The 15,171-nt window shown below is 44.4% G+C and overlaps 1 protein-coding gene across 5 annotated transcripts in view; it reads left to right on the forward strand.

Moving 5' to 3' along the window:
• Window positions 1-15,171, forward strand: part of NTNG2 (netrin G2) — a 188,140-nt gene that overhangs the window by 134,562 nt on the left and 38,407 nt on the right. For 2 of the 5 annotated variants that reach the window (XM_040324411.1, XM_040324414.1), the window contains 3 exons: window positions 6,121-6,210; window positions 8,160-8,234; window positions 14,698-14,763. The exons of 1 other annotated variant lie outside the window; for it this stretch is intronic. In XM_040324411.1, coding sequence (XP_040180345.1) covers window positions 6,121-6,210; window positions 8,160-8,234; window positions 14,698-14,763 — 231 coding nt within the window. The remainder of the gene's footprint in view (window positions 1-6,120; window positions 6,211-8,159; window positions 8,235-14,697; window positions 14,764-15,171) is intronic. 2 more of the 5 variants (XM_040324412.1, XM_040324413.1) reach the window with 1 other exon arrangement.

Raw genomic sequence — 15,171 nt, forward strand, 5'->3', positions numbered from 1 at the left:
GTGGGAATGAAGTGGGCGTGCTTCATTGTAATGAGCCGTGACCCCATGCAAATGAAGTGCCGGCCGTACTGCGCATGCGCGCACGAATCTGGACCTCAATGCGCATGTGCAGAACTTTGGTCAGCGCAATCAGTGAGATAGGTAAAAGGCCAAGCGTACTTAGTTTGAAGATCGCCCTGTGTCTAAATAGCCCCAGTCAAACACACTTCAATTGCAAAAGTATTTCCCTGTGTTCCCTTCCTAAAGCAAGTTGCTTCTGCTTTGAACGTTTGTCAGTGTTTGTTGGTAAGATTGTTTTGTGAGAAAAGTGTTTGTGGAGTTGGAGGGTATAGTTGGTGTTTGTTTTTGATAATTTGTTTTTTGTTTTGATTGTTTGCCTGTTTGTTTTTCCTAATAGTATTTTTTTGGTTTTGTTTATATTTTTTGTTTTCCTTTTTTGCCTGTTTGTTTTCGAATTAATAGTAGCTGTCTGTCTATTTTTTATTTTGGCTTGTTTGTATTTTCTTTGGTGTGTGTGTGTATTGTTGTTTGTTTGTTGGCTGAGTTCCCTGTTGCTGGGTGTTGTCTGTCATGGCTCCCAAGCGCAGGAAGCTAAATTTTTCACCGGCAGAGAAGCATATACTTGCTCAGGGCGTCATTAAATTTGGGCGATTTCTCCATGGCCCTGAGAGCCACACCACCACCCCGGCCAGGAGGAAGGAGATCCTTCAAAAGATCACCGATCGGATCAATGCGGCGGGGGGGGGGGAGACCAGGACCATCGCTGGAGTTCAAAAAAAAATAAATGACTTGAGGAGCGTGTCCCGGAACAAGCTGGCAACGCTGCATGCCCATACCAGGGGCACTGGAGGAGGGGGACCCTGCCCAGTCAGGATGAGTGAGGAGGAATGGGCAGTGGCCCAGTGTTTCCACCCACAGCAGGTGGTGGGCCTGCCTGGCTTTGACAATGATCCTCTTATGAGGACAGGTAATTTTTTGGAATTTCTATCTGGTGATTAGCATGTGTGGGTGGGGGAAGGGAAGATGTGCCAAGTGTATGGATCCAACAACCTGTGATTGTTTTGTGTCCTCCCCAGATGGCCAGGAGGTGGCAGCCCCATCAGCCCAGGAGGTGGCAGCCCCATCAGGTCAGGAGGTTGCAGGCCCATCAGCCCAGGAGGTGGCAGCCCCATCAGGTCAGGAGGTTGCAGCCCCATCAGCCCAGGAGGTGGCAGCCCCATCAGGTCAGGAGGTTGCTGGCCCATCAGGTCAGGAGGTTGCTGGCCCATCAGGTCAGGAGGTTGCAGGCCCATCAGGGCAGGCTGCTGCACCACCCCCAAGACAGGCTCATGCAGAGTCCCAAGAAGGGCAGGATTCGCCATGGGAGGGGAGTGCCCACAACTCCCCTAATTTGGATGTTGAGTGGGAGGAGGATGAGGGGGAGGAAGATGACAATATTCTGATTGGGCAGGAAATAATGATGGGCCAAGATATGACTTTTGAATCATCCCCTGAGGGAACCCCACAGGCGCCCAGAAGTCAGGCCACCATCATGGGTCGCCCCTTCCAACCCTCCTCCAACATGCAGCAGCACCCATGGCTCACTCCAACTCCTCCTCCAAGGCCACAAGCCTCAGGGGCAAGTAGGATGCCGACCCCTGAAAACGGGGGGGGGTTGGTGCGTCTGCCGGTCAGTCTGTTGAGGGACAATGTCCGGCAGACCCGCAGTCTGTCTGCAATACAAAAAACTATCAGCAAGGTGGAGCGCAGCCTGGGTGCAATGAGGGAGTCACTGGGTGACGTGGCCACCAACTCCGTGGGGGTCATCACCTGTTTGTGGGACCTGAGGAACGCCACAACAGGTGTGGCCCAGGAGGTGACTGCCCTCACCCAGGCTGTGCAGGCCAATACCCGGGCTGTGCAGGCCAATACGGCTGCCATAACTTCCTGTCTGACAAGGATAGCCGTTGCCTTGGAGGGAAGGCCAGCAGGAGGACAGACACCAGGGGAGGCTGCTTCCTCCCCTGTACAGTCCCCCCGCCCTCAAAATACTCCCTCCCCTGCACAGTCCCCCTCCCCTGAAAATACTCCCTCCCCTGCACAGTCCCCCCCCCCTGAAAATACTCCCTCCCCTGCACAGACCCCCCCCCGTGAAGATCCCCCAGTTGGCCGTGGCCGTCCCCGTGACCGTGCCCGTGCCCGTGGGCAGCCCAGAAGGAGCACTCGGCAACATCCTTAAGTTGCAGGGGTACTTTTTTTTTTTTTTTTTACACTGTACTTATGATTTGGTATATGTGTGTGAATGATGTGTGAATGTGGGGGGATGGCATTCCTGAAAACATAAGGGTGTCACCCTCAGTTTTGGTGGAGTAGGGATCCCCAGGACCAGGGAGAAGTCATCCTAGGTTCCTGAATGGTGTATGAATGCACAGTGACATAATTGGAGCCGTGGCGGGGCGTTACTGCTCCCAAGTACCAAAGGGGGGGGTACTTGGATCTAATCCAATTCTATGTGCATGTGATGTGTCTGTGCTAGGGACCACAGTGACGTGCATTCATGCATTCTCATTGTGAGATAATTAATGTGCGTTTTGTAAATCAAAATAAACATTCTGTTTGGCATATAAGTAATGTGCATTTATTTAGCAAAATAAAGATTTAAAGGTCACATAATCTCTGTGATTTGGTCTTGGCAAATCAAAAACAAAAATTGTATTAGGATGCATTTACTGGGCAAAGATGCCTTCAGACAGTTGTCTCCTGATAGCCTGGCCCTCAGCAGACCGGGTAGAGGGGTTTGGGGGGGGGGGGGTTGCCTGGGTGGGGGGTTAGGTCAGGAGATATCTCCACATGCATGCCCCTTCTTAATGCAAAATTGTGCAGTATGCAACATGCACCAATAATTTTGCACACAAAGTCTGGGGAATACAATAGTGTACCCCCAGTCTTGTCCAGGCATCTGAATCGTGACTTTAGCATGCCAAAAGTCCGCTCAACTATAGCCCGGGTCTGGACGTGCACCTCATTGTATTTTCGTTCTCCGGGTGTTTGGGGGTTCCGAAAGGGGGTCATCAGGTGGGGTCCCAATGCATATCCTGAGTCACCTGTAAGGGAAAAGACAGGAGAATATTAGTCATGCATGTGCCCCTTGTGATGTCTCCATCATGGGGGGGGCATACCTGACACCAATGTCACTCACCAATCAGCCAGCTGTCTCCATACACGTTCATCTCCAAGTCTCTGTAGATCTTGGTCTGCCTTAGTATGAAACTATCATGGCACGAGCCGGGAAACTTGGCACAAACGTGCCAGATGAGGCCATGTGCATCGACAATCATCTGGACATTGATTGAATGCCAGCCTTTCCTGTTTCTGAACAGGTGTTCAGTATCATGGGGGGGCTGGAGTGCCACATGGGTGCAGTCAATCGCCCCGATGATCTTAGGAAAGCCAGCAATATTATAAAAGTCTGTCATTGCTTGCACACGCTGGTCCTCCTGGGTGGGCATGACAAACTGATGGCTCATGCGCCGCAGTATGGCAGGGACCACCTGATGTAGGCATTTACTCATGGTTGACTGCACCATCCCAGCCACACCTCCAGATGCTCGCTGGAAGGAGCCACTCGCTAGAAAATGCAGTGTTGCCATAACTTTTTCCAGAGGTGTCAGGGCATGGGAACGTAGGGTTGGGGCGATTAGATCCTCATGAAGGAGTTGGGTAATCTCCAGGATGGCCTCCCTATCAAATCGGTAGTTGCCAATGACCTCATAAACTGGCATTTGCCAAATATCACGGCGTGGCCGATAAACACGCGCCTGTGCCCTCATCCTCCTCCTCTGTGCCCTCCTCCTCCTTTGTGCCTGTAAGGCAGCAAGTGCCGTCAAAATCATTGCTGGTCCTGGCATTTTTCAACAACAAACTTCACAACTAGAGCTGTAACTCCCTTCTGCAAACCCTTCCACAGCATGTGTAAAATTAGGGCTGGTTTTATAATGTGGAAATTTAGTCAGAAAAACTAACAGGTGCGCACAGGGCGGAAAATACGGCACACACACTTAATTCTGAGAATCGCCCTAACTCCCTCATTTGCATCTTTGCCTATCAAAAACAGCGGCGAGCCTAGCGTAATTTGCGCCCGGGAATGCGCAGGTGTAACTACTTTAAGTACGGCTGAAAATACAGAAATCTTTGCTTAAGTCATTTTGACGATCGCGCGCAAATATACGCGCCGTGTAAAATTAGAAAAATGGAGTTAAGTCTGCGTATCTCTTTTGAGAATTTGGCCCAATGTTATTTTCCATCCAAGCTATCTTCAGCAAACTACAAATTGTCCCATTCCCCATATGAAGGCGAAGAGAAGAAGACAGGTTTGTAGTCCAAATCAGGAGAGAAGCCTAGGGTAACAACGTTGCTTCTCCGTATATACAGTGGACTGAGTGAGCGTAGCTACCTCAGGACAGAAAGTTAATTAGCAGGTTAACAAGATGTAAAGATAAGAAAAAAATCTAAAAATGTATTCAGCCACCACATCTAAGGACTGGTAGGCTACAATTTTTTGCATTTTTGATTTTTGGTTTAGATGTACTTTAAACATCCACGTTGAGTGGCAGCCTTTAATAATCTTTAATAATGCGTGGTCTCTCTACAGAAGGACTCATTCATCAGCGTCATGAGTTTTCCTTTATCTTGACCTATTACATAAATAGTAAGTTTAAAAAAAAACGTCCATCCAGTTCAACCATAAAAAAAAAAAAAAAAAAAATAGAAATAATAATATCATACAATCCCATATACCCAATTCTATACCCACAGTTGATCCAGAGGAAGGCGAAAAACCCCAGCCGAGCACGATCCAATTTGCTACAGCAGGGGAAAAAATTCCTTCCTGATCCCCCGAGAGGCAATCGGAGATTCCCTGGATCAACTTTATCTATAAATGTTAGTACTCAGTTATATTATGTACATTAAGAAAGTATCCAGGCGATTTCTTAAAGCAATCTACTGAGCTGGCCAGAGCCACCTCTGCAGGGAGTCTATTCCACATTTTCACAGCTCTTATGTACACACGGTCGTTTTTCGACATTTAAAAAAAACGAAGTTTTTCAGCATGTCCAAAAAACAAAGTTTTTCCAACTTCATCATTAAAAACGATGTTGCCCACACACCATCGTTTTTGAAACATGATGAACAAAGCGCAGTGACGTACAACACGTATGACGGCACTCTGAAGGGGAAGTTCTATTCGCCTTTGGGCTGCTTTTAGCTGATTCCTTGTTAGTAAAAGACGATTTGCGCTTTTTTGTCTGTTGCAGCGTGATGAATGTGCTTACTCCATTATGAATGGTAGTTTTACCAGAACGAGCGCTCCCGTCTCATAACTCGCTTCTGGGCATGCACGGGTTTAAAACGTTGTTTTAGCCCACACACGATGATTCTTTACAACCCAAAAAACATTGTGAAGCCCACACACGATGATTTTAAATGACATTTTTAAAAACTTCGTTTTTTTTCATGCCGAAAAACGACCGTGTGTACGCGGCATTACTGTGAAGAAACCTTTCCGTATTTGGAGGTGAAATCTCTTTTCCTCTAGACGTAAAGTGTGCCCCCTTGTCCTTTGTGTTGACCATAAAGTGAATAACTCAACACCAAGTTCACTATATGGACCCCTTATATATTTATACATGTTGATCATATCCCCCCTTAATCTCCTCTTCTCAAGAGTGAATAGTTTTTGCGCCTCCTTTCATGTGCTGTCCATCAGCACGGGCTGCATGGACACCATATCCTCCAGTAAGCACCTAACATCTAAGGGCTCTTCTTGTGTACAACCGTTTTCGAAACGTTGACAGACATTTAGCGAAAATTTCACTTGTCTAAAAAACTGAGATGGTCTAAATAGATTATTTTGGCTCAGTGAAATGGCTTATACAACAGTATTGGCCCCAATGATAGGGGGCAACAATCAACTTCAACCTTCCAGATCAGGATGTCTGCAGAGGGCTGCATTAAGTCCATACACAAATAAATGTTTCTGATCAGGTGACAATTATTTCACATCTGTGGCTAGATTTAGGTTAATAATAGTGATCTGAGATTATATGGAAGCCTTAAACTTATCAGATTCTTCTGTGTCAGATTTCTCATCAGTGGACACAAGTTCCTCTGTTGCAGCCCCCTTGCAGGTGGGCTCCCCTCCCTCACGAAAATTTTACCACCATACAGAAGGTAGGTCCCTGCCAGCTTCTACAGGCTTAAAACAAATTTCCAAATAGTGAGACAGCTGCCTGCTGTAGCACCTCCTAGAGGTTGAGGCTTGCATAGCAGTAGTTAAAGCCTCAAAAATGCGTTAGCATGTGAACTTATTTTAAAGATTAATGAAAAAGGTGGAGGACACACTTGTAAGTCTCTGGGGTTTCTTTACTTGCTGAAAAAGACCATGCTGATATTTTTCCTCAGACAAATACTGTCAAAGCATATGCTGATGATTGTGTAATATTTATAAGTTATGTGACCTAATTAAAGCAGCAGGGGTAGACATTTTCTATGACCTCCAGTTGTAGTCGGGCACCACAGGCAGGAAATCTATTAGCATCATTTTTGTCTTTATAAAATACTATGCAAATAATATTACCATCAAAAAAAGGAGAAATCGCGTGCTTTCAGTCAACACATATCCATATTTTTGTATAAAATACATAAATGTATGCGTTAGCCATGGAAGTCATTACTGATTTAGATTTTTATACAACTGCTTCTATGAAAAATCAGCCATACATATTTTGCCTTCATATCTTCTCGTGAGATCTTGTTTTTAAGCATCAAAGGAGTTAATGCCATACAGCGCATGCACATGATGAAGAGCATGACGTCATTCACTTCATCTCGCACATAGACAGTTTTAGAATACAGCTTATGTATAGAATCTCCCTTAAAGCACTAGTGACATTGCCTTCTCAGGGGGCATCTATGTGGCCAGGGCGTTGTCACTAGTACCTTCATGGGAGAACCAGAAAGTGTGTGCAAAAAAAAATTTTTTTCTTTAAATCAACGTTAGATTATTTTAAATGCTGATGTTAAATTTAGTAAAAGAGGGAAATGTCTGCTTTAATTGAGTACCAAAATCACAAAACGATTCCCCTTTGCTTGGGTGCTGAGTCTAGGGATGTGTGATGCATTCAACCCTTTTTATAAAATGTCAATGGCCTTGCTGCCCTCCTCAGAATAATGGGTGTCCTTGGAACTGTAAAATATAAGAAAAAAGGAGGGCGCACCGACCTAGTGTTTTACCAAAAAATACATTTAATATAGGTAAAAACAGCAATGGTTATACTCGCATAAAAAATGGGATATACATGCATATCATGGCAACAGCAATAGCTGTTAACGATTTTGAAGAGGGTCCTGTCTCGAAACGTGTTAGCCACTCTGCAATACCGTCTGCTCCTTCAGCATCTCTGGTTCCAACTATAGACTCAAGAGAAACTGTTCGCTATTGCTGTTGCCATGATGTGCATGTATACCATGTTTTTATGTGAGTATAACCATTTATTTTTTAGCTATATTAAAATGATTGTTTGGTAATGCACTAGGTCGGTGCGCCCCTTTTTTCTTATATTTAATTGAGTCCCATACTGTTTTTTTTACTTTGTGTACACTCACCCACTGCTCTGTACACTCATTGGAGCAAAGCAAAATCCCATTGCGATGCATTGATGGGAGCCTAAGATGGGGGGTAGAGTCCTTAGCTGAATGCATGCTCCAGCCAGAACCACGTGAAGCTTACACCACGGTGGCAGGGGTGCAAATAGAGAGCGCGTATAAGTAGAGGAGGTGCACTTAAGTGAACTTGGTACTTTGACATGCATGAGTAAATCACAGATTCACTTTTCTCTTGGACTTGTGTCTGCTGATAGTTTCATTGTACTAATCTACACCAATCATAACTACGATATGTTAATAGGTGGCCTGACCCTGTATGTTTGACCTCTTACCACGCCAAAGCCTCCCAGCCTCCCAAAGCCTCTCACCAAAGCCTCTCACCAAAGCCTACTAATAGCAGTTAGTTTATTCTCTGCTCAGCGTTTCTAGCACTAGTAGTAATGAGAAGCACTGTGATCCCCTATCCTACGAATTTTGTGTTTATAAATTTAATTTTCCAATCTGTTTGTCTGAAGCCCCTCAGAGCTCACCAACACCACCAGTGCTGGAACCTAAAGTCCAGCGCCAGGAAATACCTGAAAAGATCAGAGGTATGTCTATTCTATGACTAAGCAACAATGACCATCTAAAGTTAAGCTGTTGAAATAATATATTGATGTAAAAAGGTCTAATGTGAAGTTCTTGAAAGAAGAAGACTTTCTGGCAATCAGGTTTAAAAAAAGAGAGAATATTCCTTTCTTTTGGACAGGGTTGAAAAGCCCAATTCAAGGTTCAGTGCAGTTCGAAGACCCCATCATTAAGCTCTTCTACCTTCCTGTTCCTGGCATAGCTGCGACTGGCAAAGAGCTTGGCATTGCGCCTAAAGCCTCTTACACACAATCGAATTTTCCAACGGGAATTGCGTGTTGACAGCCTGTTGGCAAAAAATCTGACCGTTTGTACGCTCCATCAGGCAATTGTTGTCGGATTTTCTGCAGACAACGGTCTGTTGTCGGATTTTCTGATCGTGTGTACACAAGCTTGTCAGACGAACATGCTCGGAATCAATGCTCACCAAACACGACATTAGCAGAAGGTGTCCAAAGGGTTGGAGCTCAAGAGCTGAAAATCTGTTTGTATGCAAGACAAGATTTTGGCCAACGCCCTTCGGACGAAAAGTCCGAAGCTTTGTCTGCGGAAAGTCCGATCGTGTGTACGAGGCTTAACATTTATCAATTTGTCACTTCTGCAGTAGAGCATCCACTAGAGAATGTCTATAATGACAAGAGAAACTATGGGGTAGATCCCCAAAGCGAGTACGCCGGCGTATCTACTGATACACTGGTGTACTTTCAAATTACCCGCGTCGTATCTTTAGTTTGAATCCTCAAACCAAGATACGACAGCATCTGGGTTCTATCCGACAGGCGTACGGCTTTGTACGCCTTCGGATTTAAGATGCAATACTTCGGCGTCCGCTGGGTGGCGTTCTCGTCGTTTTTCACGTCAGGTATGCAAATTAGCTATTTCCGACGATCCACAATCGTACGCGCGGCCGACGCATTCTCTTACGTCGTCTTTTTCCGGCGTATAGTTAAAGCTGGTATTTTGCGGCATATAGATAGACTTGCCATGTTAAGTATGGCCGTCGTTCCCGCGTCGAAATTTGAAGTTTTTTTATTTTTTTCGTAAGTCGTCTGTGAATCGGGATGGACGTAACTCATGTCTAAGTTAAAAAATGACGTCCTATCGACGTCATTTAGCGCAATGCATGGCGGGAAATTTTGCGACGACGCATGCGCAGTTCATTCGGCACGGGGAAGCGATTCATTTAAATGAAATACACTACGCCGCCGTAACTTACGGCGCAAAATCTTTGAGGATTCAAAAGAACGCCAGGTAAGGTACGGCGGCGTAGTGTATCTCTGATACACTGCGCGGATCCAATTCTATGTGGATCTACCCCATTGCTTTTAGCCAGTGATAGCCATGCAGCAGTTAAATCCTGGTGGAGCGTTGAGTCCCGACCTTACCAAAACAGTGAAATCTATTTTAGTTTAGCGTATGAAACAGAACATTTTCAGTGCATTTTGATTGGCTGTTATGGGCACTTTTATTCTTTCTCTTAGTTCTCATAAATTGCCCCAATTTTCTCTTCTAATTTAAACTAAAAGCAAAATGAGAGGTCAACCGGGGATTTTTCAAGTAAAGAGCTGTATCAAACTGTCCTAGAAACATCCATATGCATACTTTTATAAAAGTTTGAAAGTTGGGCTAGTCTTGTGTTGCCAGGGCAACCCACACTGACGAAGAATCATCCGTCAGTGATTGACTCAAATAAAACCACCAAACTAGGATATATTTTTAGACATTAAAGTTTGGATCCGCTTCTGTAGCAGTAAAGATTGTGAGAAAAATATCATTCTCAGAGCCGAGGCTAAATGTTAAACATCTGAAAGATACCACCAGCTTTGCAAGAAAAAAATAAGTGTCTCTGTTTTAGTTACAGGATTTCTGCAAAGGCTCGCTGCTGTCAAAATAATTTTCTTTTTGTCTTTGGAAGGGTTAGACCCCTGTCAGGTTTTCATTGCTGCATGTGTTCTTGCTGGTGAGATTTACCCTCACTTCCTGTCCCTGTGACAGCGTTGTCACCAGCACCGTACGTATCAAGTATTTTCAACTAGGACAAATATAGCAATGACATTTTTTATTTGTGGTTTTTAGTCTGTGCTATCAATAGAAATTTTATCTGGCTTTCTTTCCAAGTCACTAGAACAGTAAATAAGGGGAAATCTCACAATGGAAGCTCATACAACAATAAAAACATGAGAGAGTATCTAAACCCTCCAACCATGTTGTTTGTGATATCCCCTTATTGGTTAAAACTATAGACACCCCTCTTCTCTACTTTTTTGTAAATTTGTATATATGACTGAGACCTTATTAAAATTTCTTGGATGAAGCACGACTCTGTGTGACTCCATGTTTCCTCTTATCCAGTTGGTCATACTTGCCTCACTCCGCTCAATTAAGGGTAGCTAGTGTGTCCAGCCTGGTACCCTACCATGCATTTTTTTCTCCCAGCGCTTGTTTAAAGGGGTTGTAATTAGGGTTGTCCCGATACCACTTTTTAGGACCGAGTACAAGTACCGATACTTTTTTTCAAGTACTCGCCGATACCGAATACCGATACTTTTTTTTAAATGTGTCCCCAAATGCAGCCATGTCCCCCACAAATGCAGCCATGTCCCCCACAGATGCAGCCATGTCCCCCACAGATGCAGCCATGTCCCCCACAGATGCAGCCATGTCCCCCACAGATGCAGCCATGTCCCCCACATATGCAGCCATGTCCCCCACATATGCAGCCATGTCCCCCACATATGCAGCCATGTCCCCCACATATGCAGCCATGTCCCCACATATGCAGCCATGTCCCCCACATATGCAGCCATGTCCCCCACATATGCAGCCATGTCCCCCACATATGCAGCCATGTCACCCCATACCTAGATACCGCCGTCTAGTTAATCAGCGTGCAGGGAACATTACAGCTTTCATTTGAATAGCTGTCTGTTCCCCGCCGCGTATAGACACTCCCCCTTGCTCGGGATTGGACGGGTGATCTGCACTTTGATAGACAGATCACCCGTCCAATCCCGAGCAAGGGGGAGTGTCTATACGCGGCGCGGAACAGACAGCTATTCAAATAAAAGGTGTAATGTTCCCCGCACGCTGATTAAATAGGCGGCGGGGGCGTTGCGGTATGCGGCGACGGCGGTGGGGGGGGTAGTATCGGATCTGGCATCAGGGGCATTTGCGGGAGTACAAGTACTCCCGCAAATGGTCAGTATCGTTCCCGATACTGGTATCGGTATCGGGACAACCCTAGTTGTAAAGGTAAAATGTTCTTTTCCTAAATGGCTTCCTTTACCTTAGTGCAGTCCTCCCTCACTTACCTCATCCTTCGATTTTGCTTTTAAATGTCCTTATTTCTTCTAAGAAATCCTCACTTCCTGTTCTTCTGTCTGTAACTCCACACTTTAATGCAAGGCTTTCTCCCTGGTGGGGAGTGTCGTGCTCGCCCCCTCCCTTGGACTACAGGAGAGTCAGGACGCTCTCTACGTTGCAGATAGAGAAAGGAGCTGTGTGTTAGTGGGCGTCCTGACTCCCCTGTATTCCAAGGGAGGGGGCGAGCACGACACCCACACCAGGGAGAAAGCCTTGCATTACTGTGTTTAGTTACAGACAGAACAACAGGAAGTGAGGATTTCTCAGAAGAAATAAGGACATTTAAAAGCAAAATGGAAGGATGAGGTAAGTGAAGGAGGACTGCACTAAGGTAAAGGAAGCTATTTAGGAAAAATAAATTGTACCTCTACAACCCCTTTAAATACCATTTTAGTAGACCATGTCAGAAGGTTACAAATGTGTGAATGGTACTTGCAAGTTTCATGCAAAAATGTAACTTGCATTATACGCCAATTGAAGCTTTAACAAATTTGCAGAAATGTTACAGATTTTTTATATTAATTTCTTCTTCTGAATTGTTAATCATTTCTATGGGAATGGGTAAATTAATATGTAACAAATCCACAGCCAAGTGCAGCTTTGTAATTTCAGAGATCTATCTCTTGTTATTCATTGTGTATTACGATAGGTCGCTCTTGCCCCATTCGCCATTCTCTCTCATCACAGCTGATCAAACGTTGCCGGCAGACAGAGGGGCTGTTACCGTGGAAACTGAGGCCTTGCCGTCTCGCCCAGAGCTACAAGCACCTGTCCAATGGCATTTAGTAGCCTCGGGTCTCACGCAGGTCTAGGATGACTTGTAGCTCTCCATCTGTGGAAGTCAAAAGGCGAAAAAAAAAAAGGTCATTTGTGCATTAAAGTCAAATTATCCCTGAGGCCTTCGCCATGTTCAATGGCACACAGAGAATTTGCGGAACCCCTCAGATGTCAAATGAATACATCACACTTGTCGCCATGTTTGTGGCTTAGCATTATGGAGGACATTGGTTTTGTTTCATAATTTGTTTGTCTTTTTAGTTCTTCATTGCTTGCTATCGTCTTGTTATTACAAACTTGACAGTAAAACCTTGCAAGACCTGTCATAGGCCTACATTACATAATCACAAGAACTTTAATTTAAAGGGTAACACCACTTTTGTGTGAAAAAAATATAGAAAATTAAAAAACTATACTGTATATATAGCAAGTACAAAAAACATTTTTTATTATATAGCATGCAATTGCTACACAAACCATGTTATAATTTGAAGCCTGATGCGGCGTACACACGGTCATTTTTCGGCATGAAAAAAAACAACATTTTTCAGCATGTCCAAAAAACAAAGTTTTTCCAACTTCATCATTAAAAACGATGTTGCCCACACACCATTGTTTTTAAAAAATTATGAACAAAGAGCGGTGACGTACAACACGTACGACGGCACTCTGAAGGGGAAGTTCTATTTGCCTTTGGGATGCTTTTAGCTGATTCCTTGTTGGTAAAAGACGATTTGCGCTTTTTTGTTTGTGACAGCGTGATGAATGTGCTTACTCCATTATGAATGGTAGTTCCTGTCTCATAACTCGCTTCTGGGCATGCACGGGTTTAAAACGTCGTTTTAGCCCACACACGATCATTTTTTACAACCCAAAAAACAACATTTTAAAAAACGACGTTAAAAAATGCAGCATGTTTGAATTTTTTTTTTGTTGTTTTTCAGAAGCCGAAAAACGATGTGAAGAGCCCACACACGATGATTTTAAAATAACATTTTTAAAACCGTAGTTTTTTTTTCATGCCGAAAAACTACCGTGTGTACGCGGCATGAGAGCCGGTTCACACTGGGGTGACTCGTCAACCGGCAAATTGATAACTTACGAACAACTCCTACTTACGAACGGGACGTATCTGCCGTTCTGAGCATGTGCGGCCATTTTCGATGGCGGCGCATTCGACGGGACATCGTAAAATGGCGTATCTCCCATTCTGCGCATGCGCAGCCATTCGACAGATCCCCTTCACATCACAGTCCCCCTTTACATTACAGTGCCCCCTTACAGTGCAGTCCCTTTTTAAATTAATGTAATGGGAACTGCACTGTAATGCTGTGTACACACGATCGGAATTTTCGATGGAAAAAGTCAGACGGACTTTTTCCATAGGAAATTACGACCGTGTGTAGCCCCATCGGAGAAATTCCATTGGAAATTCCGATGAATTCCATTGGAGTTTAAATATAGAACATGTTTTATTTTACTCCAATGGAATTTGTCGGATTTCCGATGGGGCAGTGCACTTGCAGGACAGGAAAACAATTCCTGCAAGCAGCATCTTTGGGTCGTTGCTGGAGCAGTGTGTACACCTCTCCCCCACTGCCCCTGCCATTGAAATCAATGGGCAACGATGCCAAATCGTCTGCCAAGCACTCCAGCAGTGGTGCTTTGTGGGCGCTTTTAACCCTTTATTCGGCCGCTAGTGGGGGTTTAAAGCACCCTGCTAGCGGCCGAAAAGAGTCGCTATAACAGCGGTAAAGCGCCGCAAAAAGTAGCAGCGCTTTACCGCTAACACCATCCCTGCCCCAGTGTTAAAGTAGCCTAAGAGTGCACCGGGTGGTTATTATGAACCAGACCCTCTCATTCAGATTGTCTGTTTTTGTTTTTTAGAGCAATGAATGGTTGGAATCCACTACAAAGTTTGTTAAAATCCCTGCAATTCGCATCAGTCACCCAGAGGGGACTTTTTTTTCTCAATAAAAGTGGAGCTACTCTTTAAAGCCAACTCTACTTCTGATGAAGGTGATATTGTTTAGCTGTGAAGGAATGTTATTAAAACCGATAAACATTATTAATTACCCATTTAGTTTCTCTTATGTAGTAACTTCTAAACCCAAAAACTGGTGACTGACAATAAAAGGACAGAAGGGTATGTCATGGACGCTTTGATTGTTATTGGCAACATATTTTGTCAGATTTTTTGTGCTTTTATTTAAATTATTAAAGCAATATCAAATATTGTACAGCTTGTGCTGTTATGTTCACTTTGTCTGTATTTATAATATGCAGCTGCCCCTCCAACTTACAGAGAACCACCTCTGACTACTTCTACTGGCAAGAAACATTCTAAATCAGGTACTTGGCTGTAGGTATAGAGGTGGGGCAGAGGTTACTAACCAGTGTCAGCTTGTGAGCCACATGCAGGCATGATGAGTGCTGGTTATAAAATACTCATACAGAATACAAAAATAAAAATCACATTGATGGTACTGTTAACGCTGAGCTTCAAGAAAACAACGAAATAACACATATATGTGAACTGCTTTAGCTGCCAAACGATAGGTAATTCTGTTCAGGCTTGTGATCTGGGCACCCCTATTAAATAGCACAGCCAGGTCTTGGACCTCCCTGGAGATTAAAATGTAAATAAGCTTTGCCCAGTGATCGATCCATGCTTGTGACTGGACAAGGAGGTAGCATGCTTATTATCTCTCCTCTAATACAAGCATTTTCAAAAGCTCCCTGTTTGACCGACTCTTCTTG

This window comes from Rana temporaria, chromosome 9 (genome assembly GCF_905171775.1).
Source record: "Rana temporaria chromosome 9, aRanTem1.1, whole genome shotgun sequence".
NCBI classification, from domain to species: Eukaryota; Metazoa; Chordata; class Amphibia; order Anura; family Ranidae; genus Rana; species Rana temporaria.